This window comes from Euleptes europaea, chromosome 19, assembly GCF_029931775.1.
Source record: "Euleptes europaea isolate rEulEur1 chromosome 19, rEulEur1.hap1, whole genome shotgun sequence".
Lineage (NCBI taxonomy): Eukaryota > Metazoa > Chordata > Lepidosauria > Squamata > Sphaerodactylidae > Euleptes > Euleptes europaea.
This window is the reverse complement of record NC_079330.1, coordinates 992,006-1,017,859: the sequence shown is the minus strand read 5'-3', so window position 1 is coordinate 1,017,859 and position 25,854 is coordinate 992,006. Positions and strand designations below refer to the sequence as shown.

Below are 25,854 nucleotides of genomic sequence, written 5' to 3'. Positions count from 1 at the left end.
GCAAAAATGTGAAAAGCTGCATACATTGATTGAGAAAAGTTTAACGCTGGGAGACTGAAGATGGTGTGAAAACAAAGGCTCCGGCATTAGGTCCACACGAGAAAAATCAAAATGTGTGTGTGTGGGGGGGGGTGCTTGTGGGGTCAAAATGGATAGTGTGAAACTTGGTGGCCCCCAAAAAATCTCAGGAAGCCTCTGGCTGCAGTGTGGATAATACCAACCTACCCCACAAGGTCACCAAAAAGATTAGAGAAATTATTTGACAAGAGGCATTTTTAAACACTGCCTGAATGCTAATTATTATTATTATTGGGGGTGGGCTGCATTGTGGCAAGAGGATTGTACTAGATGATCCCTCCGCCATGGCACAGGCAGCTGGGCCCTGCCCTTCCCCCCCCTCAGTCACTGGTAGCTGATTAGGTTACCACTTTCCAGAGCCAGATGTTGCAGAATGAGGAGCCATTTCATTAAAACCAAGCAGGCCAGAGACCCACATCTGGTGTTGCAAGGGGGGGAGAGAATTGGCATAGCTCTGTTGCACTTGGCACATTGCCAGCATCACCAGCTGGAAATCTGAAATGCGCGGTCCCCCCCACCCACCCATACTGAAGCAGGGAGGTGAGGCACGATGGATTCTGATCCGGCTGTCTCTTTGTGCTTTACCTCCATGACACAAAACCAGCCAATCTCATTACGGAAGCAAGAATTAGATTGTGCAGCTTTCAACAGTCGCAGTCTGCGACAAGATGCTCCCTTTCTCCGCTGCGCCAACAGCCACCTTATTAGACAGCCGGCGGAAAATGAGGCGACGAGAAAATGTCTTCATTAGGCAGCTGCGCCTGCTGGAGCACCTTCGTGTGATCTAGAGGTAATCAAGGTAGCCCGAGCACACAGCAAAAGGGCTGGCTAACCCTGCAGAGAGGATCCCACGAGGCCTGCTGGGACAGAGGGATCCCTACAGAGGGATCTCCTCCCTGAAATAAACGGACAGCCCACAGGCACAGAACAGGGGGATCACTCTAGAAACCGTCGAAGACATTTTGCATCCCACCGTCTTCTTCTGCAGCGCCGACTTCATGCGTGCATCACGGCAATGTCAAGTTGCCAAATGACCAAAAGAAAGTTCTGCTTTTGTTCCTGTGGCGACACTCTGATCTGCAGACATTAACCAGTGAACCTTTGCATGCAGGAAAATCATAGAATCAGAGAGTTGGAAGGGCCCACCAGAATCATCTAGTCCAACCCCCTACACAATGCAGGAAATTCCGAACTACCTCCCTGCCTAAGGTCACAGAATCAGTATTGCTGACAGGGTTTTTAAGAAGCTAAATGGCCATCTGTCAGCACACTTTGTTGCTTAACAGATCAGCTACAAAAGCAGGTGGAAAAGTTGGCAACTTGACAGCAACATGGTTGGAGATGCTCTAGTAATAGTCATGGGATAAGAGGACAAGTCCTCTTATGGATTGAGAGTGGGCTGAAAAATAGGAAGCAGAGAGTAGGAATCAATGGCCAGTTCTCACAATGGAGGGATGTGAGCAGTGGGGTCCCTCAGGGATCTGTGTTGGGACCGGTGCTTTTCAACCTGTTCATCAGTGACCTAGAGTTGGGGGTGAACAGCGAGGTGGCCAAGTTTGCAGATGACACCAAACTATTTAGGGTGTTTAAAACAAAAATGGTTCAAACTGGAGGAATGGGCATTAAAATGGCAAATGAGATTCAATGTGAACAAGATGTATATTGGGGCAAAAAATCTCTACTCATATACACTGATGGGATCTGTGCTGGCAGGGACAAACCAAGAAAGGGCCTTGGTCTGATCCAGCAGGGCTCTTCTTATATCCTTATGAACATGCCTATTATCTTAGGTGCTGTGGAACACAGGCAGGATGGTGCTGCTGCAGTCGTCTTGTTTGTGGGCTTCCTGGAGGCGCCTGTTTGGCCACTGTGTGAACAGACTGCTGGACTTGATGGGCCTGGGTCTGATCCATCATGGCCTTTCTTATGTTCTTATGCAGCCACAGGGTTGCCAGCTCCGGGCTGGGAAATTCCTAGAGATTTGGGAGTGGAGCAGGGAAGGGCAGAGTCAGGGGAGGGGAGGGAGCTCAGCAGGGGCATGAGGTCAAGAGCCTCCATCCTCAGAAGCTGCCGGGAATTTAATCTCTTGTAATTACAGGAGAGCCCCAGGCTCTACCAGGCAGTGGGCAATCTTATGCAAACAAGGTTTTGCAGAAGCCAGCAAGAACACAGCTCTTCTCGGCAATAAAATTACTTGTAAGACCAAAAGAGCTTGTTTTCTGCCCACAGAGATGAGGACCTTTTAACATACCTGCTGATCGGAACAGACTCGGCCATTCTTCTTCTGCGCTGGGAGTCACCAGGCTTCAAGGCCGAAAGGAACTCACTGGGGGACAAGAACTGTTTCAGATAAAGGCAGCCGGTCTAGTTGGAGAAAAAACAGCACTCATTTCCCAAATACCTTCGCCAACTCTGAGCACTCTGCTTGAGCACCTGTGAAGGGGGAGGAGGGCAAAGAGAGGTCGCACATCCACTGCAAAAGTTCTGCCAGTGTCCACCCCCCATGAAAGAGACAGACTCCCCTCCTCCATTCTCAAGTTTACATTTGAGCATATTAAAATACAGTCATATCGCTAAAGGAAACTTTGCCCCTGAACGCAGCTGAGAGCATAGAATCAGAGTTGGAAGGGACCACCAGGGTCATCTAGTCCACCCCCTGCACAATGCAGGAAATTCACAACTACCTCCCCACCACACACCCCCAGTGACCCCTACTCCATGCTCAGAAGATGGCCAAGGAGCCCTCCCTCTCATCATCTGCCTAAGGTCACAAAATCAGCATTGCTGACAGATGGCCATCTAGCCTCTGCTTAAAAACCTCCAGGGAAGGAGAGCCCACCACCTCCCGAGGAAGCCTGTTCCACTGAGGAACCGCTCTGTGTGAAAATTCTTCCTAATGTCTAGAAGAAAACTCTTCTGATTTAATTTCAACCTGTTGGTTCTGGTCCGACCTTCTGGGGCAACAGAAAACAACTCGGCACAATCCTTTCTATGACAGCCCTTCCAGTATTTGAAGATGGTTATCATCTTGAGCACCTGTGAAGGGGGAGGAGGGCAAAGAGAGGTCACACGTTCACTGCAAAATTTCTGCCAGTGCCCCCTCCCCCATGAAAAAGACTCTCTCCTCCTCCATTCTCAAGTTTACATTTGAACATATTAAAGTACAGTCATCTTGCTAAAGGAAACTGTGCCCCTGAACGCAGCTGAGAGCAACCACGTCCCTGAGGAAATATAGTACCTAACTCACCAACCATAAATATTCCTTCTCTGCTGTGACAAGATACTGTCTGTTTCAGGACGGGGCCAGAGCATTAGATCAGTCGCTTCCCCTTCCACTTCTGAGCCCCCCCCCCACCCCGGCCACTTGCCACCTTGTCACGCAGGATCAAATCAGGCACTGCTCCGAAACACAGAGAAAGATCCCTGGCTGCACTCTTGCATGCTGCTCCACTGAAACCCCAGGCACACTGCGGCCTGAAGCCCCTGCTGGGGTGGCTATGCAGCGTGGGGGACCCTTTCAAGAAACTGAAGGAAATTCGCCCCTCTAATGCCAGTGTGGTGTAGTGGTTAAGAGCGGTGGAGTCTGATCTGGAGAACTGCGTTTGGTTTGATTCCCCACTCCTCCACGAGTGGAGGAGGCTAATCTGGTGAACTGGATTTGTTTCCCCACTCCTATACATGAAGCCAGTTGGGTGGCCTTGGGCTAGTCACAGTTCTCTCAGAACTCTCTCAGCCCCACCTACCTCACAGGGTGTATGTTGTGGGGAGGGGAAGGCAATTGTAAGCTGGTTTGATTCTCCCTTAAGTGGCAGAGAAAGTTGGCATAGAAAAACCAGCTCTTCTTCTTCACCAGCCGAAAGTGTATCCAGTTGCCAAGACATCGGACGGGGAGGATGGGGACAGAAAAGGTGCGGGGGGGGTGATGCTTTTTGGAACAGATATTGTGCTTGGGGGGGTGTTAGAGAGAGAGAGAAATGGTACATGCACTTAGTGTCTAATTAGGAAAAAAATAAGCTTTGGAATTGGTGTACAACTGGTAATAGTCCTTCTCCGACAGCGGCAGCTGAGACAACCTATTTCAAGGTTGAGTTGCTGAGAATGTCATTGTGAGGCTAAAATGAAAATGAAATTGGAGTTATCAAGAGATCGGATTTGGGACGGGATTAACTGGCTGATAAAAACCCTCACGTGCCAGCGCTGGAAACTCTGCTCAGGGCCGGTTCAAGGGATTTTGCCCTCCCAAGCAAGAACGCCCTCCCCCAGCCCCATCTCACCATCCAACCAAGAAGAAGAGGTAATTTTTATACCCTGCTCTTTCTCCACCTTTTAAGGAGAATCAAAGCAGCTTACAATTGCCTTGCTTTCCCTTCCTCTCCCCACAACAGACACCTTGTGAGGCAAGTGGGGCTAGAGAGTTCAAAGAGAACTGTGACTGGTCCAAGGTCACCCAGCAGGCTGCATGTGGAGGAGTGGGGGAAACCTACCCGGTTCACCAGATTAGAGTTCGCCACTCACGTGGAGGAGTGGGGAATCAAACCCGGTTCTCCACTACACCATGCTGGTGGTGCCCCCGTGGTATTGTGGCAAACACTCTGTTTAGACCCAGGGGGCAGCAGCACAGGCCAAGGCAGGAATGCCAGCCCCACCCCATGCCACTGATGGTGTCAGCACCCTCCATACTACGTTGCCCCAAGCAGTCTCTTGGCCAGAGACCCAGCCCTGGTTCTTCTTCTCCTCATCTCCCTTCGCTCCCTACCCTGCATCCTCAGCTGTGTCTAAATCTCACCCAGGCTCCTTGGCCTCCATCTCGCCTGCTCAAAACCTTCCTCCAGACACCCCCCCCCCACGAGCTGCATGCAAGAACCTCCCCAGCGGATACCCCCCCCCCCCAAACTCAGTGCTTTCCTAGCCTTCCTGATGCACCAGACTCTCTGGACGAACCAAGGTGCTTCCTCTCAGACTTACCTGCACACCTCACAGAGTCATAGCAAATGCCTGGAGGAAAACTGCTGAGTGCGGGTTTGAATATATTCACATTTCTGCTGCTTGGCGAGGTTATTTATGGTGCTTCTATGAGGGTTTTATTGGACTTGCATAGGAATTACGCCTGGAGTGCTGGAGATTTGTAAGACATTGGAGAGCATAAACAAAGGGTAAAGGCAATAAGATTTGTACTCACTTGGACACTGGAGGCTGCTGCGGAGTTTGGGGAGGCAGGAAACCCAGGGAGGTTTTTGTAATTCTCCTTGGAACCATTTCAGCTTCCTGGGAAACTCCTCGATGTTCTGCCAGTGAGAGAACCTCCAAAACTTTCTTTGAATGTTGCTCTAGGAAAGAAAGCAGCAACAACCTACAGACAATGCCCCAAATGTTATATGATCAAAGATCCTGCTGCTTCTCTCCAAATTACTCCCAGAGTACTTTCTTAACATTAACATTTTGGCCTGAGACAAAATTTCGGCAGCCAGTTTTAGAAACAAACAAATAGCAACGTCTGTGTTAGGGTGACTGCTTGATTAAAAGACATATTCATCAGTTATATAGGCTGTAATCAGTTAAATAATCCATTAAACTTGTCAAAATTTGAACATGAATTAAAGATAAATTAAGAGAAAACAGTATTTGTTCTGTTTTTATACTAACGTGACACACTACCGCAGAAGAGAAATCTCCCTCTGGTTACCCTTGGGCTTGTAAGTACTTATATTAAAAACAGAATAACCAGTTCTCCTATCCATTCAGGGCACCTCCTATCGAATCAGGACACTTCCTTCAAGCATCAAAAAAAGTAAAAATGTAAATAAACTGTACATTTCCTCTTTTAGCTCCACAACAAACAGGGCTATAGGTTTTTTAAAAAAATGAAGGCTAAGAAGTTGTGCAGTAATGCAACAGATCGTTATTAACGGTGTAATACAATACTTGATTTTTCACAAAAGCCCTCTGGTGTGAGAAGTGGGGGACGCGGCAGACATGGGGTAGAAAAAATGTGGGGAAACGTTCTACGTGCAGGGGCCTGTTGCCACTGTGATGGATCACAGAATCACAGAATTTAAAAGTTGAAAGGGGCCTAAGGACTATCCAGTCCAGCCCCCTGCACCGTGAAGGACTGCCTACTGTATCCCTGACGAATAAATGTCCAGTCTCCACTTAAACATCTCCCAGGAGGAACAACCGACAACATCCCAGGGCAACAGATGATTCCACCACTGAACTGCCCTTCCTACTATCCCACTGATGTCTCCAGCAGCCACAGAAGCAATGGAGACAGCACAGGAAAGTCTCTCCGGGGGGGAAAGCCCGAGATTATCCAAAGGGGAGCTGGAACGAATCCCCTCTGCCAATGTTCGTTGCCCCTCTTTGCCCTTCCCTCACCTCCTGTGGGTGGAGCCCCCGCTCTTCCTGGGACTGCTCCGACAGGTCTCCTCTTCTTCCACCCATGTCTCCTCCCTTGCGGCGGATGATGGCTGACTTGTCTGCACCCAACATTCGTTTCCGAACTTTTTCTGCATCTAGTGACACGAAAAGCCCCGTGCTTGGCTTGCAGGATTCTAATTCAAGCCCACTGGGAACGGACGCACCAGCTGTCAAAGAGGCAGCGGATCTGTTATTTTTTAATGTCTTTATTTCTGCATCTGAAGATGCACCGATATATACAGATTTTTTTATTTATACAACGTAATAATATACAGTTTTCAATATTATATTATATATATATATATATGTACGTATGAACATATTCACACATGGAAACATGAATGCTCTTGCCCCTTTCTGGAAGGAAAAAAAAGTCATTTGTGAAACAATTCTGGTGACTCCAAATCTGGCAGGGAGTGCGCCAATTGCTATGTCACCTGGAAAGTCTTTAAAAACCACAACCTCAAGGGAGAAAAAAGGCTACCCAAACACAAGATCTTGGATCCGAAAAACAAGTCCTTTGAGAACATGCCTCGGGTGGGGGGAATAAAAGCCCGCACCCCTCTTTGGGCGGAGCAGGAAACCATTTCTCCAAAGACCCTTGGGGCAGCCAGAGAGCAAAATCCATCCACTATTCTGGGGGGGCCCAGATCCACTACAAGCGCCACTACTCTCAGGGAAGAAGGAGAGAAAGGAGGGAGGAGGGAGGAGGGAGGGGGAAGATGAGGGCTATAGCATCAAAGGGACCTGCCACATGAGCAAAGTGCTGTCAGTTTCACTACTAGCCGGCAATTTGCCGTTTGGGTTGAAGTTCCGGTAGCCTCGTCCGCCAGAGATGACGGCCAAGGAAGAGATCTCCTTGCGGGGAGTGTCCCGCGCGCACGGCCTGCTCCGCACCCAGACGTCAGGGTCATCGGCCATTTCGTAGATGGATCCGTCTTCCTCCGTGTGCTCCAACGTGTTCCCACACGCGGCGGACGGAGCCTCCCTCATGGAGAGCAACTGCCCAGGGAGGTGCGAGGTGGACCGGAGGCGGTACTGCAAGAGGACGCCTTTCTTCCTCCTCTCCGGCGTGGGGGGGTTCTCCTGGGCTGCCAGCTCTGGAGATCTGCCATTCTGCTTCTCCTCTTCCGTGGACGGGGGATCTGCCACTGGCTCCTCCTCCTCCTTGTCGCTCTTCAAGATGTCTGGAGCCAAGGTGCTCAGGGCCACGGCCAAGAAGGCCACCGGCCCACAGTGGCCGTTGAGAGAGACCATGCCTTTCCCTGGAAAGGGAAGCGGAAGCCGTCATCAGCAAAAGAGGGCAGGCTCTCAGCCCCCACCTCATCACACATACCCCGAGACAGCAGGGCAACAAGCTGGGCGGGGGCATCTTGAGCTGGGGAACCTGCAGGCAGACTCCGGCTCCTTACCAGCCGGACCCTCTGTCTTCAGGCTTGGCAGAGGGCTTTGGCGGTGCCATCCTGGCTACAGCGTGCCACCTCCGCCTGCTCTCACCTCCAGGGCTGATCCCTCTCTGCCAGGCCCTATGAAGCTCCAGTGTGCCCCTCGGTCCCAACCAGCAAGGTCTCTTGCCTCGTCCAGCTCCTGTTTCTTGCTAACAGCACTTGGTCCTCACCTGGTCATCCCGTCTCTCTGCCTCTGGCCTGAAGCCCCAACCCCGGCTGCAAATCCCCACGTTCCATTCTGACTGAACAATTGGAGGAGGGGGAAAAAATCCTCCGGACAGAGAATGACTTGGCTTCCCAAACCCCCCGCTGCCAAGCAAAGCCTGAGCCAAGGGAACAGCCAAGGTGACCTCTGGGGAAAGAGCCGGCGCCGCCACAGCTTCCCTTGTACCAGCTGGCACCTGCCCACCAGCCTGACGTCACAGCACGAGGACACTCACCGGTGATCTTGGGGATGCCCTCCAGCCTGGGCACGGGCAAGAGGACCAGGATGCCTTGGTCTGTGCCAACCCACAGCAGGCCCTGGCAAATCAGGAGGCTGGTGACGCGGACGTTCTTCTGGCCTGGTGACGGGAAGGGAAGAGGGTCACCCAAGGGATCGAGCGGAAGGGGTTGCCGGCCTTGGGCCTGCGCAGACCCACCCAAAGGCAAACCCGGCCTCACCAACCAGCCACCCACCAACCAGCCTGTGCAGCCCAGAACACAAAGGGCAATTGCGCACCCCCTTCTGCTTGAGCATGAAGAGCCCTCGCTCGTTCTCCCCCCGGAAGGAAATATCCATGGAAGTACAGCCACACACCTCTCCAGGAAGCCGTCCATGTAAAAGCCCCTCTAGAAAGCTCCCAAGATGGTGGACAAATTAAAACAGGTAACAATGACCCTAGAAGCTAAAATGACTAAACTGAAGCTATCGTATTTTGGTCCCATTATGAGAAGACCAGAGTCACTGGAAAAGACAATCATGCTGGGAAAAGTTGAAGGCAGAAGGAAAAGAGGAAGACCCAACAAGAGATGGATTGACTCAATAAAGGAAGCCACGGCTCTCATTTTGCAGGATCTGTGCAAGGCTGTTAAGGATAGGACACTTTGGAGGACACTGATTCCTAGGGTCGCCATGAGTCAGAGGTGACTTGACGGCACTTCACACACACAACAATAAGGCACTGTTGGAGCAGGGCATTCCGCACCAGAGGAAGCCCCCGGCAGACACCCCACCCCCCACTTCTGAGGGTGGGAGAATATGGATCAGGGCCTCTGATGCAGATCTGGACGGCTGGGCGGGGTCGCAGAAGAGCCAATGTAGTGTGGGGGTTAGTTTGTGGCCAGGGAGGTCAGGAAGCCAACCCTCGCTTCGGCCACCAGGCTCCCTGGGTGATTTTGGGCCAGCCGTTCTCTCTCTGCCTAACCGACCTTGCAGGGTACTCAGAAGGAAGAAGGAGAAGAAGAGTTGGTTTTTATATGAATTCTGTACCACTTAAGGAAGAACCAAACAGGCTTACAATCACCTTCCCTTCCCCTCCCCACAACAGACACCCTGTGAGGGAGGTGGGGCTGAGAGTGCTCTAAGAGAACTGTGACTAGCGCAAGGTCACCCAGCTGGCTTTATGTGGAGGAGTGGGGAATCAAACCCGGTTCTCCAGATGAGAGTCCACCGCTCCAAACCACTACTCTAACCACGCTGGATGGATGGGGAGGGCTGCCCTGAACAGCCTGGGAGCAAGGGCAGAGGAAACATTCGGTGGCGTGGTGGTGGCGATGGCTGTTGTGACCCTTTGGCCATTCTGGCACCTCCACCTGAGCCCCAGGCACACCGGGACAGAAGGCCAAAGAGAGCCTCCTAGAGACAGATCTCGCGCTGACTAGAGCCCAGAGAGGAGACGCGGTTTCTCCAGAGACTGGATTGCGGGAGCCGAGAGGGCAAGGGTGGGCTAACGCACCCCCCCCCCAATAAAAACAAGAAATCACGGGGGCCACTGCAGGGGGGCTTGCACCGGAGGCAGGCACGCACGCACACAGGCAGCAAGTCAGTTTCCGAAGATGTTCCATGCGCCTGGGCGCGTCTGCCCCAGATGACGAGGAGAAGAGCCGGTTGTTTCCGGCTACGTGCAGACAACAAAGTGGGTAACTCGCTGCCGTACATTAACATGTTCTCAGTGTCAGGCCAGATTAGCTCTCCCCACCTGATCAGCCGGGGCCTGTCTCACTGGCTTAGCCAAAGAGGCAGCGAAGAGGGACGCAGAGGCTGGCGGGCAGATGGGCAGGGACACCTGCCTTTGGAGCAGGCACAGGTGGGTGGGAGGGATGGGAGGGAAGAGGAAGCCCACAGCAGGGAGAGGTGCATGCTATGAACACACGAAGCTGCCTTGTACTGAATCAGACCCTTGGTCCATCAAAGTCAGTATTGTCTACTCAGACCGGCAGCGACTCTCCAGGGTCTCAGGCAGGGGTCTTTCACATCACCTACTTGCCTAGTCCCTTTAACTGGAGATGCCAGGGATTGAACCTGGGACCTTCCACATGCCAAGCAGATGCTCTGCCACTGAGCCACTGCCCCTCCCCAAACATGTGTTAATTTAACAGATGAACATATGAAGCTGCCTTCTACTGAATCACACCCTGGGTCCATCAAAGTCAGTATTGTCTACTCAGACCGGCAGCGGCTCTCCGGGGTCTCAGGCAGAGGCCTTTCACATCACCTACTTGCCTAGTCCCTTTAACTGGAGATGCCAGGGACTGAACCTGGGACCTTCTGCATGACGAGCAGATGCTCTACCACTGAGCCACGGCCCCTCCCCTATGGAGAAGGCCCCAAGGGCTAGGCAAGAGGACGCGCATTCACAGCCCAAATGAAACATCCTCACATCGTCTGCCCCAGAGCTGGTCACACTGCCGTGCTATAATGCGCTGCGGTCCATTTGGACTCCAAAGCTTCTCTGCTTGTGCAGGACTTAAACCCAGAGCCTCAGGGTTCTAAACCAGGATTGAACCCAGCAAGCTGCCCTGGAGTTTGAATTCAATGACTCGGGGTCTTTTCCAGGTGTGGAAGGGAACAGAGTCGGCTTCTGCAGCCAGCAGAAAGCAGGAAGCCTCTGGATTGGCCAGAACTGGTATCAAAGTGTATTTCTAGTCACTGGGTGTAGAGCCAGACAGCCTGACTCCAGAGGAAGGGCCACGCAGCGCCTTCAACTTCCAGCTTCCGCTTCAGCCTCTGGGGCTCAGGGCCAGAAACTGACCTCAGGGATCCTGGGCTGGAGGACAGGTGTCCCACGTCTGGATTCAAGTCCAGACATGTGGGCTTCCAGAGGCTCCTCCCATGGAAAGGGCCATCCTGCCCTTAGCAGGGCTGTCTGGGCCGAGGGAGGGAGGCCAACACGATCAAGGGCCTGACAGCCCAGAAGGTCCCTGCCAAGCAGAGGCCTTCTGGCAAACCTGGACTCTCTCGAGCCGCTGACGCCAACTCAGGGCGAGGGCCGCGGGGAAAGAGGCCGGCCAGAGCAGGGCACCGCTTGGGATCGCTTCCAGGGTGGCTGCCGGGCCTGCGCTCCGAGGAGCCCCACCTTGGGAACGATGCTTAGGATTCCCCTCACGCCTCACCCTCTTCCCATTAAGCCAGGGGATGCGGTGCTGCATTTTAATTGCAAATTAGCTTCTGAGAGACCAGGAGAGTTGTGGGGAGAAAGGAGATGAAATCGTCAATAAAACAAGGTGGGAGCTGGAGAGCCTAAGGGGGCGGGGGGAGAGGGGAGTAATTGCCGGCATTAATAGTTAAGAAGCAATATTGTTCCCAACAAGCAAAGCTGTGCTAATGCACACAACTGCGGGGCCCTGTTGCTAGGTGGAATCCAACGCCCAGCCCTCCCCTCCCTTGGCTGTCCTCCATCAGATTCATCCAGCCGTTACAACTCCTGAGCCCCTGGAAACCCTTGCAGGCGGCAGCTCTCCTGGTCCTGGGCCAGCTGAAGGCAGGGAACCATTGCAGTGGGCTACAATCCCCTCTGTCACAGGCCACCTTCCACGTGGGGAGAACCGGAGGCCAGCAGAGGGGAGCATGCGCAAAGCTTTTGACCCAGCAGCCGCAATGGCTGTGCGCAACCGGCAAAATGTCTCCTGCATACAATGAGGCGTACGGAAGGCTGGAGAGAGGCTGCTTGAGAAAAAGAACACCCCTCTCTGGTAGTACTGCCAACCTCCAAGTGGTGGGCTGGAGATCTACTGAGATTACAACTGATCTCCAGGTGACAGAGATCAGTTCACCTGGAGAAAAGGGCCTCTTTGGAAGGTGGACTCTATGGCATTATACTCCATTGAAAACCCTCCCCTCCCTAAACCCTGCCCTCCTCCGGCTCCATCCCCCAAATCTCCAGGTCTTTCCCAACCCAGAGCTGGCCAACCTGCTCTCTCCTTGCCTTTGGCCATGCTGGGGAGGGGCCGTGGCTGTGGTACAGCTTCTACTTGGCATGCAGAAGGTCCCCGACACCTCCAGTTAAAAAGATCAGCAAGAGCAGGTGATGCAAAAGCCCTTTCTCTGCTTGAGACCCTTGAGAGCTGCTGCCAACCTGAGTGGGCAAGACTGACCTTGATGGGCAAATGGCCTGATTCAGCAGACGGCAGCTTCACATCTGATCATGAGCTCCCCAGATGTTGTAGCTATTCTCTGACCTGGGAACTCCTACTTGTGGTATCACAGCTGGGACCACAGAGGGTGGGCTTGAAGGCCCACCCCAGCCACGAGTCTTCTGGCACAAGACATGTCCTACTCTGTGGCCAGGAGGTCTATCTTAGGAGGCGGACTTCAGGGCATCATTTTCATGGCAGCAAATGGCCTAAATGTTATTTAGAGCTTGTTGAGTTTTAATGCTGGGAGGGGCATCATTTGGATTTTCTGCCTTCAGGCTGCACCTGTTACCGATTGACCTTGAGCCAGAAATACACAGTCTCTCTCTTGCAGAGCCTAGCCACCCTCACAGGGTTGTTGTGAAGATGAGCAGGGGGCCATGCCCGCTCCTTGAATCAAGGATGCAAATGTCACAGATGCAAAATAAAATATACAACCCTTCCTGATCTTAGCTATGGTGACAAATGAAAGATGCCCCGCTTTCAAAGGGGGGGGGGAATCTAATGGCAAATAAATATTTTATCTCAAAGACTTAACGCTGCAACGTCAGACCCACTCAAGCGATATATCTGCGAATATACAACTTTTAAGAGGCTGAGTCCCTCCGCAAAGACTTTATTAATGGCCTGTCTAGTTAAAAAGGATGAGAGAGCTTAAGTTCAAAAATGCATTAATACCAAAAATGCTCACGCTGGGGAAGGAAAGAAGCAGCAATAAATTTTTTAAACGTGGGCTTTTTTAAAAAAAGGGGGGGATGGGACACAGAACATTTTACACGAGTAATACATTTAGTACTAATTACACAATTACTCTGTGCTGAAGTTGGGAGAGAGATATCTAAAAGGCTCAAAGAAAAAAATGAAAAGATTAATGAAGAATTTACGATGCCTTCTTTGGGCCATTTTGCTTTGTGGAGCTGCGATGGAATAGGCTCTATGCAGAGGTGCCGGCAAGCACAAAAAAGGGGTCTGGCTCGGGGATGGCCCAGTGGGGACCACCCTCAGTTGGCAAACGGTGGCCTACCAGGGAAGGGAAACGCGCATGCGTGCACATGGACAACCAAGGCCCACAACCCACACACCTTTTAAGTGTCCAGATCTTTTCATAAACTCAAATAACCTTACAACCACCCCAAAAAGGCAGGCCCACGGTAGAAGATGGGATTGCCGAGGACTGACCAAAAACAGGGTCTCCGTCCTGCATGTTTTGTGGCTGAGGAGATTTGAACTGGTGGATTGCAGTGCCCAGAGGCTACACTGAAGCTTTCAGAGGGTGGCCTCAGAAAGGAGGGAGAAGAAAAACAAGGAGAGGAATAAAATGGAAGACCAATGACGCGAAACAGCACACAGTAGTGAAAGAGCAGAAAAAGAAGCCAGAATTGCCCTGTGCTTTTTGCGCGGTGTGCCACAGTGCCGTTGGGTGGCAAATCATAGAATTGGAAGGGACCACCAGGGTCATCTAGTCCAACCCCCTGCACAATGCAGGAAATTCACAACTACCTCCCGCCACACACACTTAGTGACCCCTATTCCGTGCCCAGATGGCCAAGATGCCCTCCCTCTCAGAAGTTCACTCCTCCCTGAATCTTGGTTCTGACAAGAGGCCCCTCCTGCCCCAAGCCCTTTCAGGAGCCAGAGCCTCTGTTCCTTGGTCCACACATCTAATTTTGCAGCACATCCTTAATGATGCAGGAGGGGCCGTCTGTCAGCTACATGGCCAGCCAGGCTCCCCAGACCAGTGGTGACCTGCTGGCACCCACCGGGACAGCCTGCTCGGGCAACACAGAAACACCACTGCACACAGCAACTGTGGCCTGACCTTCCAATGCCCTGCTCTGGAATGGCAGCCAGGACCTCCCCCCTCCTCCTCAGGGTAGAAGCAAGGAAGGCGCTCTTCAGGACACACATGCCCTGTGGCAATCCATGCTTGGCCCCCTTGTCTGGGGGTGCCCTGGGTCTTTTATGAGGAAAGGTTGAAGGAGCTGGGTGTATTTAGCCTGAAGAGGAGAAGACTGAGAAGGGAGATGATAACTATCTTCAAGTACTTGAAGGGCTGTCATATGGAAGATGGTGCCGAGTTGTTTTCTGTTGTCCCAGAACCAACAGGTTGAAATTAAGTCAGAAGGGTTTCTGTCTTGACATTAGGAAGAATTTTCTAACAGTTAGAGCGGTTCCTCAGTGGAACAGGCTTCCTCGGGAGGTGCTCCGTCCCTGGAGGTTTTTAAGCAGAGGCTAGATGGCCATCTGTCAGCAATGCTGATTCTGTGACCTTAGGAAGATCATGAGGGAGAGGGCACCTTGGCCCTCTTCTGGGCATGGAGAAGGGGTCACTGGGGGTGTGTGGGGGAGGTAGTTGTGAGTTTCCTGCATTGTGCAGGGGGTTGGATTAGATGACCCTGGTGGTCCCTTCCAACTCTGATTCTATGATTTTCACCCCACCCCACCTACCTGGCAGGGCAAAAGTGGTCCGTGTTGCAACGTTGATTTCCTGTAGGTGTTCCAAGGTCTCGGTGTGGAAGAGGCGGATGGAGGAGCCTGAAGAGAAGGCCATCCAGACCCCGCTGCCTGCCTTGATCATGTGGGTGACGCCGGCTTCCTCCTCCGGGTGGGCTTCAAAGGATTGCTGTGGGGTGGGGGGAGAGAAAAAACAGAGACGGTGCCTGGAGTGGAAACAGACTAGAATGGGGAAGGGGCAAATCCAAAGCTTTTCACCCATCTAAAATAAGTACATAAGTACAGAGCCAGTGTGGTGTAGTGGTTAACAGCGGTGGTTTGGAGCGGTGGAGTCTGATCTGGAGAACCGGGTTTGATTCCCCACTCTTCCACATGAGTGGCGGAGGCTAATCTGGTGAACTGGATTTGTTTCCCCACTCCTCCACATGAAGCCAGGTGGGTGACCTTGGGCAAGTTACAGCTCTGTTATAGCTCTCTCAGCCCTACCTATCTCACAGGGTGTCTGTTGTGGGGAGGGGAAGGGAAGGTGATTGTAAGCCGGTTTGATTCTGCCTCAAGTGGGAGAGAAAGTCGGCATATAAAAACCAACTCTTCTTCTTCTACATTTCAACTCTAAAACCTTGGAGAAACACATTCTAAAAATCTCAAGCCTCGTGAATAAGTAAATCCATCTTTTGCTAACCCTCTAAAATCAGAGAAGTCTGCTCAACATTCAAATTAGAAGATCCAACGACATTTTTGCAAGAGATGCTTCAGGGTGGTATAAATCACAAGAAATTAGAGGAGAAGATGATGGGGGGGGGAGATTCTCTGGTTATGGCTGGTCATCCCTAAATGCTGGGCTACCTTGGCCAATTCCCATGATGGCAGGAGCAAGACAAGAAAGTCACAGAACTTGCAAACTCTCCGCCTCTCCCCTTCTCACCCTCCCAAGAGAGGTGAGGGACACGGCATAAATCGCTAAACCAAGCCAATAACAAGAAGTGGTATCCTGGTTGTCAGGATTCAATATATATATATATAAATACAGAGCAGGAAATGGATTTTTGTTTCGACTCCACAGAAACAATTCTCTTCGCATCCCCTCTGGGCTTTTTAAAAGAAAAGGTTTCTTTCCACAAGTCTACTGAATCTTGAAGTGCCTCCTTGGCAAAAAAGAAAAAAACGAAAGCAGAATCGGTTTGACCACAGAGATGGCCTCTTCAACACGCAATTACCCAAGAAGTTAATCCATCCGCATGTCTGGTTTCAGTTATTTTCCTTTCAGGCCCTTCGTAGGTCTTCCGGGACTCAGAACCAGAGTATTGGGAGGGGGAGGGCTGCTAGGGTTCAGTCATCGACCACAAGAAGCAGCTAAGATGGAGAGAGTGCCTCTGGGTGCGTGCAGAGTCTGTCGTCGCTTCCGTACAGCAACAATTCCCCACTGCGCAGCCATTGCTGAGGCATTCCCAGCAGCAATACAGGGTCTGTCGACACAGCAGAATTCTTAACTGCCCTATGAGGAGCGGTTAAAACGCTTATGGAGAGAGTGGACAGGAAGAAGCTTTTCTCCCTCTCTCATAATACCCGAACGCGGGGTCATCTGCTGAAGCTGGAGGGTGAGAGATTCAAAACAAATAAAAGGAAGTATTTCTTCGCACAAAGCATAGCTCAATTGTGGAACTCCCTGCCCCAGGATGTGGTGATGGCTGCCAACTTGGAAGGCTCTAAGACGGGAGTGGACATGTTCATGGAGGACAGACAGAGCTATCCATGGCTACTAGTCAAAATGGAAACTAGCCATGATGCATCCCTGTTCTCTCCATGATCAGAGGAGCATGCCTATTATATTAGGTGCTGTGAAACACAGGCAGGATGCTGCTGCAGTTATCTTGTTTGTGGGCTTCCTAGAGGCACCTGGTTGGCCACTGTGTGAACAGACTGCTGGACTTGATGGATCTTGGTCTGATCCAGCAGGACTTTTCTTATGTTCTTATGTACTTTTCTTGTGACTGCACCCACCCCCAACCTGTACCACCTAACAGCTTTTTTACTAGCTCTTTTTTAAAAAGAAAATGGGTAGTTGCTATACGCAGGTGGTGTGAGGAAGGTGGCCAGACGGAGAAGATCCCAGCCAAAAGGCACCCATGAAAATCCACATGGCCTCCAATCTGTCAGGAGAAGGCAGACTAAAGCAGATCAGGGGAAGCCCTGCAAGCGGAAAAAAGGGGGCACGCACTGTATTTACTGCCTGGCAGCAGCTCTCCAGGGCCAGGGAGTGGAGAGATAAAGATCTTTCCTAAACCTGGAGGTGCCCAGTACTGACCCTGCCATCCTCTCCAGGCAAGGTGTGGGCTCCCCCAAAAACTTAGCAAGGCTCCTGCTCCGGCCCAACCCCGAACGGGGGGGGGGGGGGGTGCTGATCGCTGCTGCTCGTGCTTCAGCCCGGCAGGGGGAAGGGTGCCGTGTGCTCCTGCCAGGCAAGATCGAGCCCCAGGGCTTGCCTCTTTGGAAACTGCCCACTGGGGAAGAGGGAGAAAATCTCCGCTTGAAAACCTATCAACAAGAAACAGCCCTCCAGGGGGATTTTCTTGCACAGGAGCCGGCTCTCTTTCTCTGGCTCTGACCTTTTCCTGCATTACAGATTTCCCCTGAAGGGATGCAGAAGAGGCTGGGTAGGAAACAGGAGAAGTTGCGCGGAGCAGCGGCGGCGGCAACCGGCAAGGCAACGGCGGCTTTTGAAGCGCTGCTCGGCCGGTAAGAATCAAGGACGTGCTCAAGGTTGGCAGGGGTGGGGGGAGGCAGTAGGGAGAGGGAGGCAGCCCCACCTGCACGCTTCACATATTTGCAGATTACACTTTCAGTTATCCAAAGAAGCTTCAAGGCCACTGAAGAAAAGTGGGGCAAGGGGGCCACAGGAACGTTCAAAGCACGGCGGCGGCCGCGATAGGCGCAGCCCTTCCGCGCCAATCCCCAGCGTCTGGCCCACAGTCGGGCACCGATCCTGCGCTCTGGGCGGAGAAACCCAAGCTGACTCCCTCCGATACGAGAGAAGCAGGGGCTCCCGAAGAGGCAAGGCAGAGGCAGGTCACTGAGCTCAATATAAGCTGCAGGCTTCTTTCCTTCTCCAAAAAAAGACCAGGCGGCCCAATAGTTGCTCTTCGCCATTCAGGAACAACTGGAGAGAAAGACTGTTCACTTCATTCATTCATGAGCCTTGTGTATTCTGGATAAGATTTCACCAATGATGAGAGATGCCATAATTAAATAATAATAACAGCAACAACAATAAGAGCAGCAGCAGCTGGCTGATTTTGCGCACTCAAGGAGGCTTCTGAGTCTCTGTCCCATTTCTGTGAATCTCCCACAGTTGCTCTTAGCAAGACAGAGGAATGAAAACTCCGCTTCCACCAGTGGAGGCCTTTTTGCATTTTCTTCCGACTGTACTTTCATTTCAGGAAGAGACGGCTGAAGCCCCCCACCCCACCCCCGGGCAAAGAGGCCAGTGCTACTGGTGGGTAACTGAGTGAGTCGGGAGGGGTCACCCTTTCAGCTCCACCCTCCTCACCGGAACTTCCTTTGTAGATTGTACACCTCTGGACTACCAAACCGCCAGGATTATTGGGGGAAGACGCTCTCCACCACCGCCATGCCCCTCTGGGACATTTCCCGCAAATGTCAGCAACTCAAATACTGAGCTCAATGCATCGTTCGCACCCAGCCTGAGGCAGACAGCTGAGAGAAGGAAACACAGGCAGCTCAAGCCAGAACCACTGGCCAGAATCCTCCTCATCCAGGGAGCCGGACGATGGGAAGCCAGCCTTGTGCCGCAGCTCAATCGATGGCTCCAAGACCCGCTGCATTCTGGGCAAACGGTTGCCACAAAAAGCCACCCGGCCTTTCCCCTCAAGGGTCTCCAGACTGCCCCCCTGCCCCTGTGATCCGGGCCTCCTTTCCCAGCTCCCCACACCTGGATGCAGCCGGCACCCTGCTCTGGTCACTGCTGCTCTCCACGTCCTTCCCAAGGCTGCGTTGCTCATCGCCATGTGCCCGTGGCACTTCCAGAGCAGCCAAAGCCCCTCTGCTTTGGACACAGAGCCTCTCTGCAGCATCCCAGCAGGGCCATTTATTGTCTGCATTATAAAATCCTGAATATTACATTGAAAATGCTGACACAACCCTACCTGCGGCGGCAACAGCCGCATTTATGTACCTCAAAATGTCTATATAAAAACAGAGCTCCTATAAATCCCACAGAGTGGCAGAAGAGGTATAAAAAGTCACATTAGTATTGAGGAGGCGTCAAGGTGCCAACGCAGCGTCTGTGTGCCAGCCTCTCCTGTGAGGGGTGGGGGGGAGGAGGAGAATAGACTACATCTGTCAAGGGGGATCATCAGAAAGTCCTCACTGACCACAGGGCTGGGGGTTGGCAAGGCTGGGGCACCAAGGCCATCCCAACAGTGGTGCCAAGCTCTCTTAGCACAGAGACCCAAAAAGGTCAGGCGCGGCATCAGGGGGAGGATCCTCCATTGGCACGGCTCCCTCCTACACGTTAAGGGGACCCCGAGAGGTGCCTTTTGCCTCTGCCTCCTTGAACTGGCACTGCCCGAAGTCCACCCCCATCCCACCTGCCAGCCAAGCTTCCACTGTGCTAAAATAAATTGGGGGCCACAATTTGCAGTCCTCTCCCAACTGGCTGTAGCAGCTTGCAGGATCATGAGAAATAAAATACCAAAATGCACGGTAATAAAAGCCAGGAGGAGACCCATCTCTGGTCATCTCAAGAACTGTCAGACGAAGAGCTGCCTTGTTTCTGGCCCACAGAGATTTCACAGTCTGGGTCTAAGCTGTACCCCTCTGACATGGCTTCCCCCATTCAAACTGATTCTCTGCACACAGAAAGCCAGCCTGCCAAACTGCCGGGGATGGGGCTCCTTCTCTGGGGATCAGGAAAGTTTCCTTGCAATTTGTTCATCGAAAATTTGCCCCAGAAACTGTTTTCTGCACAAATAAAAAGGAAGGGGCTGCCCCTGAGCATGTGTATATTCTGCCTTGAGGAAAGAAAACGCGTTGAGATGTTTTTTGCATAGTTTCTGTATTTTAGTTTCAATGCTGTTGGGTGTGTGTGTGTGACCCACTGGCATGATATTTCAGATAGTTTCTCTAGTTGTCAAACTCTTTTCCTGCTGGTTTTTAATCAAAAATATACACCAGAATATGTGTATACCTCAGTGCTGAACGGCACAAAGAGCTGTCACTTGTTTGGGACAGAGGGGTGGCTCTTCAGAGAACTCTGAGCCCCAAACAATCTCTGCTCTGCATCCCCAACCACCAGCAGACGACGGGGCTTCTCCTGTGGTGGTCCCTGAATGGTAAAACTTCCTCCCAAAGGAGACTCCCCTGGCCCCTTCAGTGGTGCCCAGATGGCGACTCCAGCAGGCTTTGGGCAAGACAGGCAGTTCCTGGCTCCTACGTCTTGCCTGGCTCTTGCGGTGCCGTCTGTTGCTGCTCAGTTTTCCGATACGCTGTTTTTATGGTGCTGTGAACGGTGATAACATTTTAGTGCGAAGCCATCTCATGGGCCCATGGGTTATAATACACCCACACACACACACTAAGAATTTTCTTCTGATCTGGGAGGATGTTTTGTGTGTGTGTGTGTGTGTGTGTGCGTGTCTTCTTCTGTTTCTGTTTGGAGCCACAACCTAGCCTACCAGTTGGGACCACTCCCCATAATTCTCACCAGAGGAGGCACAGGAAGAAGGATCTCCAGCACTGTTTTAACTCCAAAACAGAAGCTGCAGGAGACCCCGATTCAGATCAGAGCAGTAGCATGGGGCAGTGGGGTTTACTATCTCCCTGGGCTATTTTCCAGATCCTAAATACTCCCCCCCCCATATGGTTTTCTCTAGAGGGCAAACCGCAGTTCCAAAGGAATGTTAGAGGCTGGGGAACCAGCACAGGGAGACAGGATCTGACTCCACTACCTTACATGGTGACTCCAATCTGAATCAAGGGACCCCACACCAGCTATAGTGAACACACACGAACGCATGAAGCTGCCTTATAGCCCCCTAGGTCCATCAAAGTCAGTACTGTCTACTCAGACCGGCAGTGGCTCTCCAGGGTCTCAGGCAGGGGTCTTTCACATCACCAACTTGTCTAGTGCCTTTAACTGGAGATGCTGCCGGGGATTGAACCTGGGACCTTCTGCATGCCAAGCAGATGCTCTACCATTGAGCCACAAGCCCCTCCCCTAAATCTGCAATTTGAAGAACACACTGAAGATCTGGTCATGGAACAGCAAGCATCCTGTCTGGTTTTACCTTCAGAAACTCTGCGGCCAAGAGCTCAGACCTCCCAGAATGGATCTGGCAGACTCAGTAACTCACATGTGTGACAAACCTCTAAACACCCAGGAGTGTCCTACTGTTCTTTCCTGCCAAGTTTGAAAAGAGACCCCACGCCCAGTTTAATCTTTCACATCCTGGAAATGGTTTTCCATTATTCCCTTTCCCATTTGGAAAACAACCTCCTTTGACTTGCCGGTGGTGTCCCTGGCAGTTGTCTTTTAGGCCAGACAGGGGCCACCGATATTCCCTGTTACATTCTGCAGCATGAGTGGTTTCTTTTCCAGAACCGTGCCAGGGATCTCTGCACTGTCAAGCCACATCTCTCTCTGGTAGCAAACCACCTGGAAAAGTCTGAGCAGGTTTCCCAAGCCTCCGTCCGGCTGGAAACACGCACACCTGGACGCTAAACAATATTTTTTCAAAAGCAGCTGTGGATGAGAAAGGACCCAGGATAACGGGGGGGGGGGGGCTCCTCTCCCAGGCAGCATGCCCTCCTTTCTGCACCTTCGCCACAGGCAGGGCATCTGGGGTTGGAAAACGCTGTCCCCATTTTACAGACCCGGAAATGGAACATGGGAACAGGGGCTTGGGGGAGCCTATTCCAGAGGGAGACCTCCAAGGGCAGCTTAAAGAGCCCTGTTTTGGCAGGGAAAGAGTGGGATAAAAATCTAATTAATTAAATAAATAAAATTAGAAGGATGCTGGAGAGGGGAGGGGGTGGAGAGGTGGGATACCACTGCTGATTTCTAAGGCCTGGTGGTACCCCAACAGGGATTGCAGCCTGTCTGTTTAAGCTGCCCCCCCCCACATGCTCACAGCCTTGTAGCGACTGCTCTGTTTTTCGCTCATCAGCGTCTATTCTCCTGTGCTTGCTGGGCAGAGCTGCCTCGCTGATTGCTGAATTCCCCCCCCCCCCACGCTCGTAGCCAGCTTCAAGAAGGGGAAGTAACACACCAAGCTGTCCTTAGCTGCAAGAGAAGCAGCTTCTAAGCGAACTCTCACAGAGCAGTGCTGGGGGGTAGGTGGGGGGGAGTTTGAGCAGCAAAACAGCCAGCACACATATGAACACATGCTGACTTATACTGAATCAGGCCCTCGGTCCATCAAAGTCAGTATTGTCTACTCAGACCGGTAGCGGCTCTCCGGGGTCTCAGGCAGGGGTCTTTCACATCACCTACTTGCCTGGTCCCTTTAACTGGAGCTGCCGGGGATTGAACCTGGGACCTTCTGCATGCCAAGCAGATGCTCTACCACTGAGCCGCAGCCCCTCTCCTTAACTTTCCATGTACTTCCATGTACTCAAACCTCCACCTTTATACAGTTGACCACCTGTATAACAGCCAGGCAAGCGTACACTCACTCACACAGGCAGGGAAACCAAGTTCACACAAACACCCATATTGGTGGTTGGATGCTCCCCTGCCCCCAGCGCTGAGGTTACTCAGCAGCATGGACAATGCACTCTGCACATGGCTCCAAAGAAGTCAGGTACTTAACCCTGCTTCTTCTCACGATCGAAGCCAACTCAAGCACCTCCTCCCCACCACACAACCACGGATTCCCCTTCTTCCACAAAGCAACTCCTTTAAGGTGCTGCGATACCTGTGCACACAATTCCCATCCACTGACAAACAGGCTCACAGGCCGGGGCCTGGTAGGCTGCAGTCATCTTTGGCCTTTGCCCAGCTTCACGCATTGCCTGCTAGCTGCCTGGGGAGGGGGCCCAGCAATGCCCCCCTCTACTCAACACACACAGACCCCCCCCCACTAGGTCACACCTCCGCCTAGTCAACCACGGCGGGCCGGTGGCATAAACAGATGGCTGCTGCAGCGCCTGCATCCAGCTACGTGCAGAGGGCGGCCGAGATTCCCATTCAATCCCTAACAGCGGGGAAACGGCCAACCTTTTAATGTGGGCAGCTCCCCACCTTGTGACCAGCCCCAAGGAAAGGAGGGGCGCTGTGGGCCCAAGGCCAGCTCCCTGGGCAGGGCTGGGAGCCAGTGTGGTGTAGTGGTTAAGAGCGGTGGTTTGGAGCGGTGGAGTCTGATCTGGAGATCCGGGTTTAATTCCCCACTCCTCCACATGAGCGGCGGAGGCTAATCTGGTGAACCGGATTTGTTTCCCTGCTCTGACACACGAAGCCAGCTGGGTGACCTTGGGCTAGTCACCACTCTCTCAGCCCCACCTACCTCACAGGGTGTCTGTTGTGGGGAGGGGAAGGGAAGGTGACTGTAAGCCGGTTTGATTCTTCCTTAAGTGGTAGAGAAAGTCACACATAAAAAAACCCTCTTCTTCTTCTTTCCAATTTTAACAGGGCTGTTGATGCAAGAGGGCCACAAATGAGAGCAATGGAGCCAAGCACAGCTGCACAGAGAGTTCCAGAAGGTGCACCAAAGATTTATTGATGCGCCACACCTGGCTCCCACAGAGTGCATGTGTGCACGCATACAGAAAGTTTTTTTTTTAAAAAGACTGTGGAACTGCCAGCTTTCCGCTTGCGACCCCCACCCCCGCTTTTGCCTTTGGGGAGATGCGGGTGAGGCGTCTCCAGGGTCTCCCAAAAGACCAGGGGAGAAGCAAATAGGACCCACACACACATACACACAAGCTATCCCACGGAAGGCAGGGATTTTATTGCCTTGTGAAAACAACGCATTTGAGGGTGGGGGCTCATGGCGGGCAAGAAGAGAATAGAGGCCAGGACAGCTCTGGGCACAGTCAACGCTGGTGGTGCTTGGAGGTATCTCACAGCCCTTTCCCCCAGTGGAAACAGGGCGTGGGGATTCATTACGAAGACCCTGCCTTTCCTAGAAGGACGGTAACATCTCTTGCGCACAAATGGAAAACTGAACTGGTTAGAGGGAGAGGATTGCTGGGCCATAATTTTTTGGGGGGAGCGGGGAGGTGCTCACACAATTTGGAACTATTTGCATGTAAGACCCCAACACCAGGCTGCATCCATGCCGTCTCCAAATGGGGGAGGGGGCCCTCACTGCACTCGAAATGACGAGCCCTCAGCAACACGCCTCGTGAAAACCCACTCCCCAAATGCAGCTTTTTGCCTGGCTCCTCCTAACCCCCCCCCCACGAGAGGGGCTGTGCTTGTGCCCGTTTCACGGATGGGTGACCTGAGACTAAGTGAGGGGGGGTCCTGCCCCAGGGCTTAATCGGAAATGAGCAGCTGCAGACACCGGGGTTCTTCCTGTTGGGAGCGCAGGCTTGAGACGGAGCATTGACTGCTGTTGGGATTACTCACAGCTGACGCAGCCCAGCGCCCTGCTAAACCATTCATAACTTTACAACCACCATCCTCTCCCCCACCTGCAGGGCAATCTTTTTTCCAGATTAAAAAGCTCCGAATGCTGTAGCCTTTTCCAACTCCTTGATTGTTTCAGCTCCTCACTTCCAGCTCTGCAATATCCTTTTTGGGATGAAATGCCTGGAACTAGTTAGGGACAAGAGCCAGAGGAACACTGCAGACGGGCAAAGCTGACCAGCAGGCGCCACCCACATGCTGACAGAGGCCTTGTAACCAGCAACCCCTGCTCTGCACCCACGGAGAGTTTTACGATCCTGCAGCCGACCTCCGAGGCCCGAGCGGGCACAGTTCAGCCGGGCTGAGTGCCGGTGGTGTGTTGGCCTCATGAATAATAGAAGGGAAATGCTCAGAGGGAGGCAGCGACCAGCCGCACAGCCAGTCAACTAGGAAATTTGCAGCATCAATAAAGATGTCCCACCATCCTCCTCTGCTGCGGTTGCGGGGCCCGTTCCTGTTCCGAAAGGGTGTCCAGGGAGGGGGCAACGCTGAGGCGGAAGCGCCGGACGAAATGCCCACAGAACAGTTCTGTAACCGCACTGTTCACATGCCGCAACAGTGCCACACAGTGGCCAGATCAGAGGAGTTGTGCAGCTGGGTGGGTTTACTCATAGGGTACTGATCTCACTCTACCCTGGGCTATTCTCAGGGGCAAAACAGCCCCCCAGGCATGGGGACAGACCAAGGCACGCCACAAGGGCCATGTGCACAAAGTGAACATGAACCCAATTCACCAGGAAGTTCTCCTGCGTACCCACCACTCATGTCCATGGGGCCTGTGCAGTAGAGCTTCCTGCTGGATCGCACCCAGTGTCCAGGCCTGCCCAGCCCCCATTCCGCCACTGCCTTGCTGTGCAGTATGGCTGCTGCTGCTGCTCAGACACGGAGACAAAGGCATTTTCTGGAGATACCCAAAGCCACCAGGCAGCCCCGTCTCCTACAGAGCCCGTCACATGAACACATGAAGCTGCCTTATACTGAATCAGACCCTTGGTCCATCAAAGTCAGTATTGTCTACTCAGACCAGCAGCGGCTCTCCAGGGTCTCAGGCAGAGGTCTTTCACATCACCTACTGGCCTGGTCCCTTTAACTGGAGATGCCACTGGGGATTGAACCTGGGACCTTCTGCTTGCCAAGCAGCTGCTCTACCACTGAGCCACGGCCCCTCCCCGTCCTGAACCCTTTGCCAAGAAC

General features: G+C 52.5%; 1 protein-coding gene across 2 annotated transcripts in view; it reads right to left on the bottom strand.

Moving 5' to 3' along the window:
- Positions 1-7,212: 7,212 nt before the first annotated feature.
- The window catches only part of ARHGEF10L (Rho guanine nucleotide exchange factor 10 like), a 60,304-nt gene continuing 41,662 nt past the window's right edge, over positions 7,213-25,854 (bottom strand). For both annotated transcript variants that reach the window (XM_056865596.1, XM_056865595.1), the window contains 3 exons: positions 15,006-15,180; positions 8,384-8,506; positions 7,213-7,760 (listed from right to left, as the gene is read on the bottom strand). In XM_056865596.1, coding sequence (XP_056721574.1) covers positions 7,225-7,760; positions 8,384-8,506; positions 15,006-15,180 — 834 coding nt within the window. In that variant the 3' untranslated portion in view covers positions 7,213-7,224. The remainder of the gene's footprint in view (positions 7,761-8,383; positions 8,507-15,005; positions 15,181-25,854) is intronic.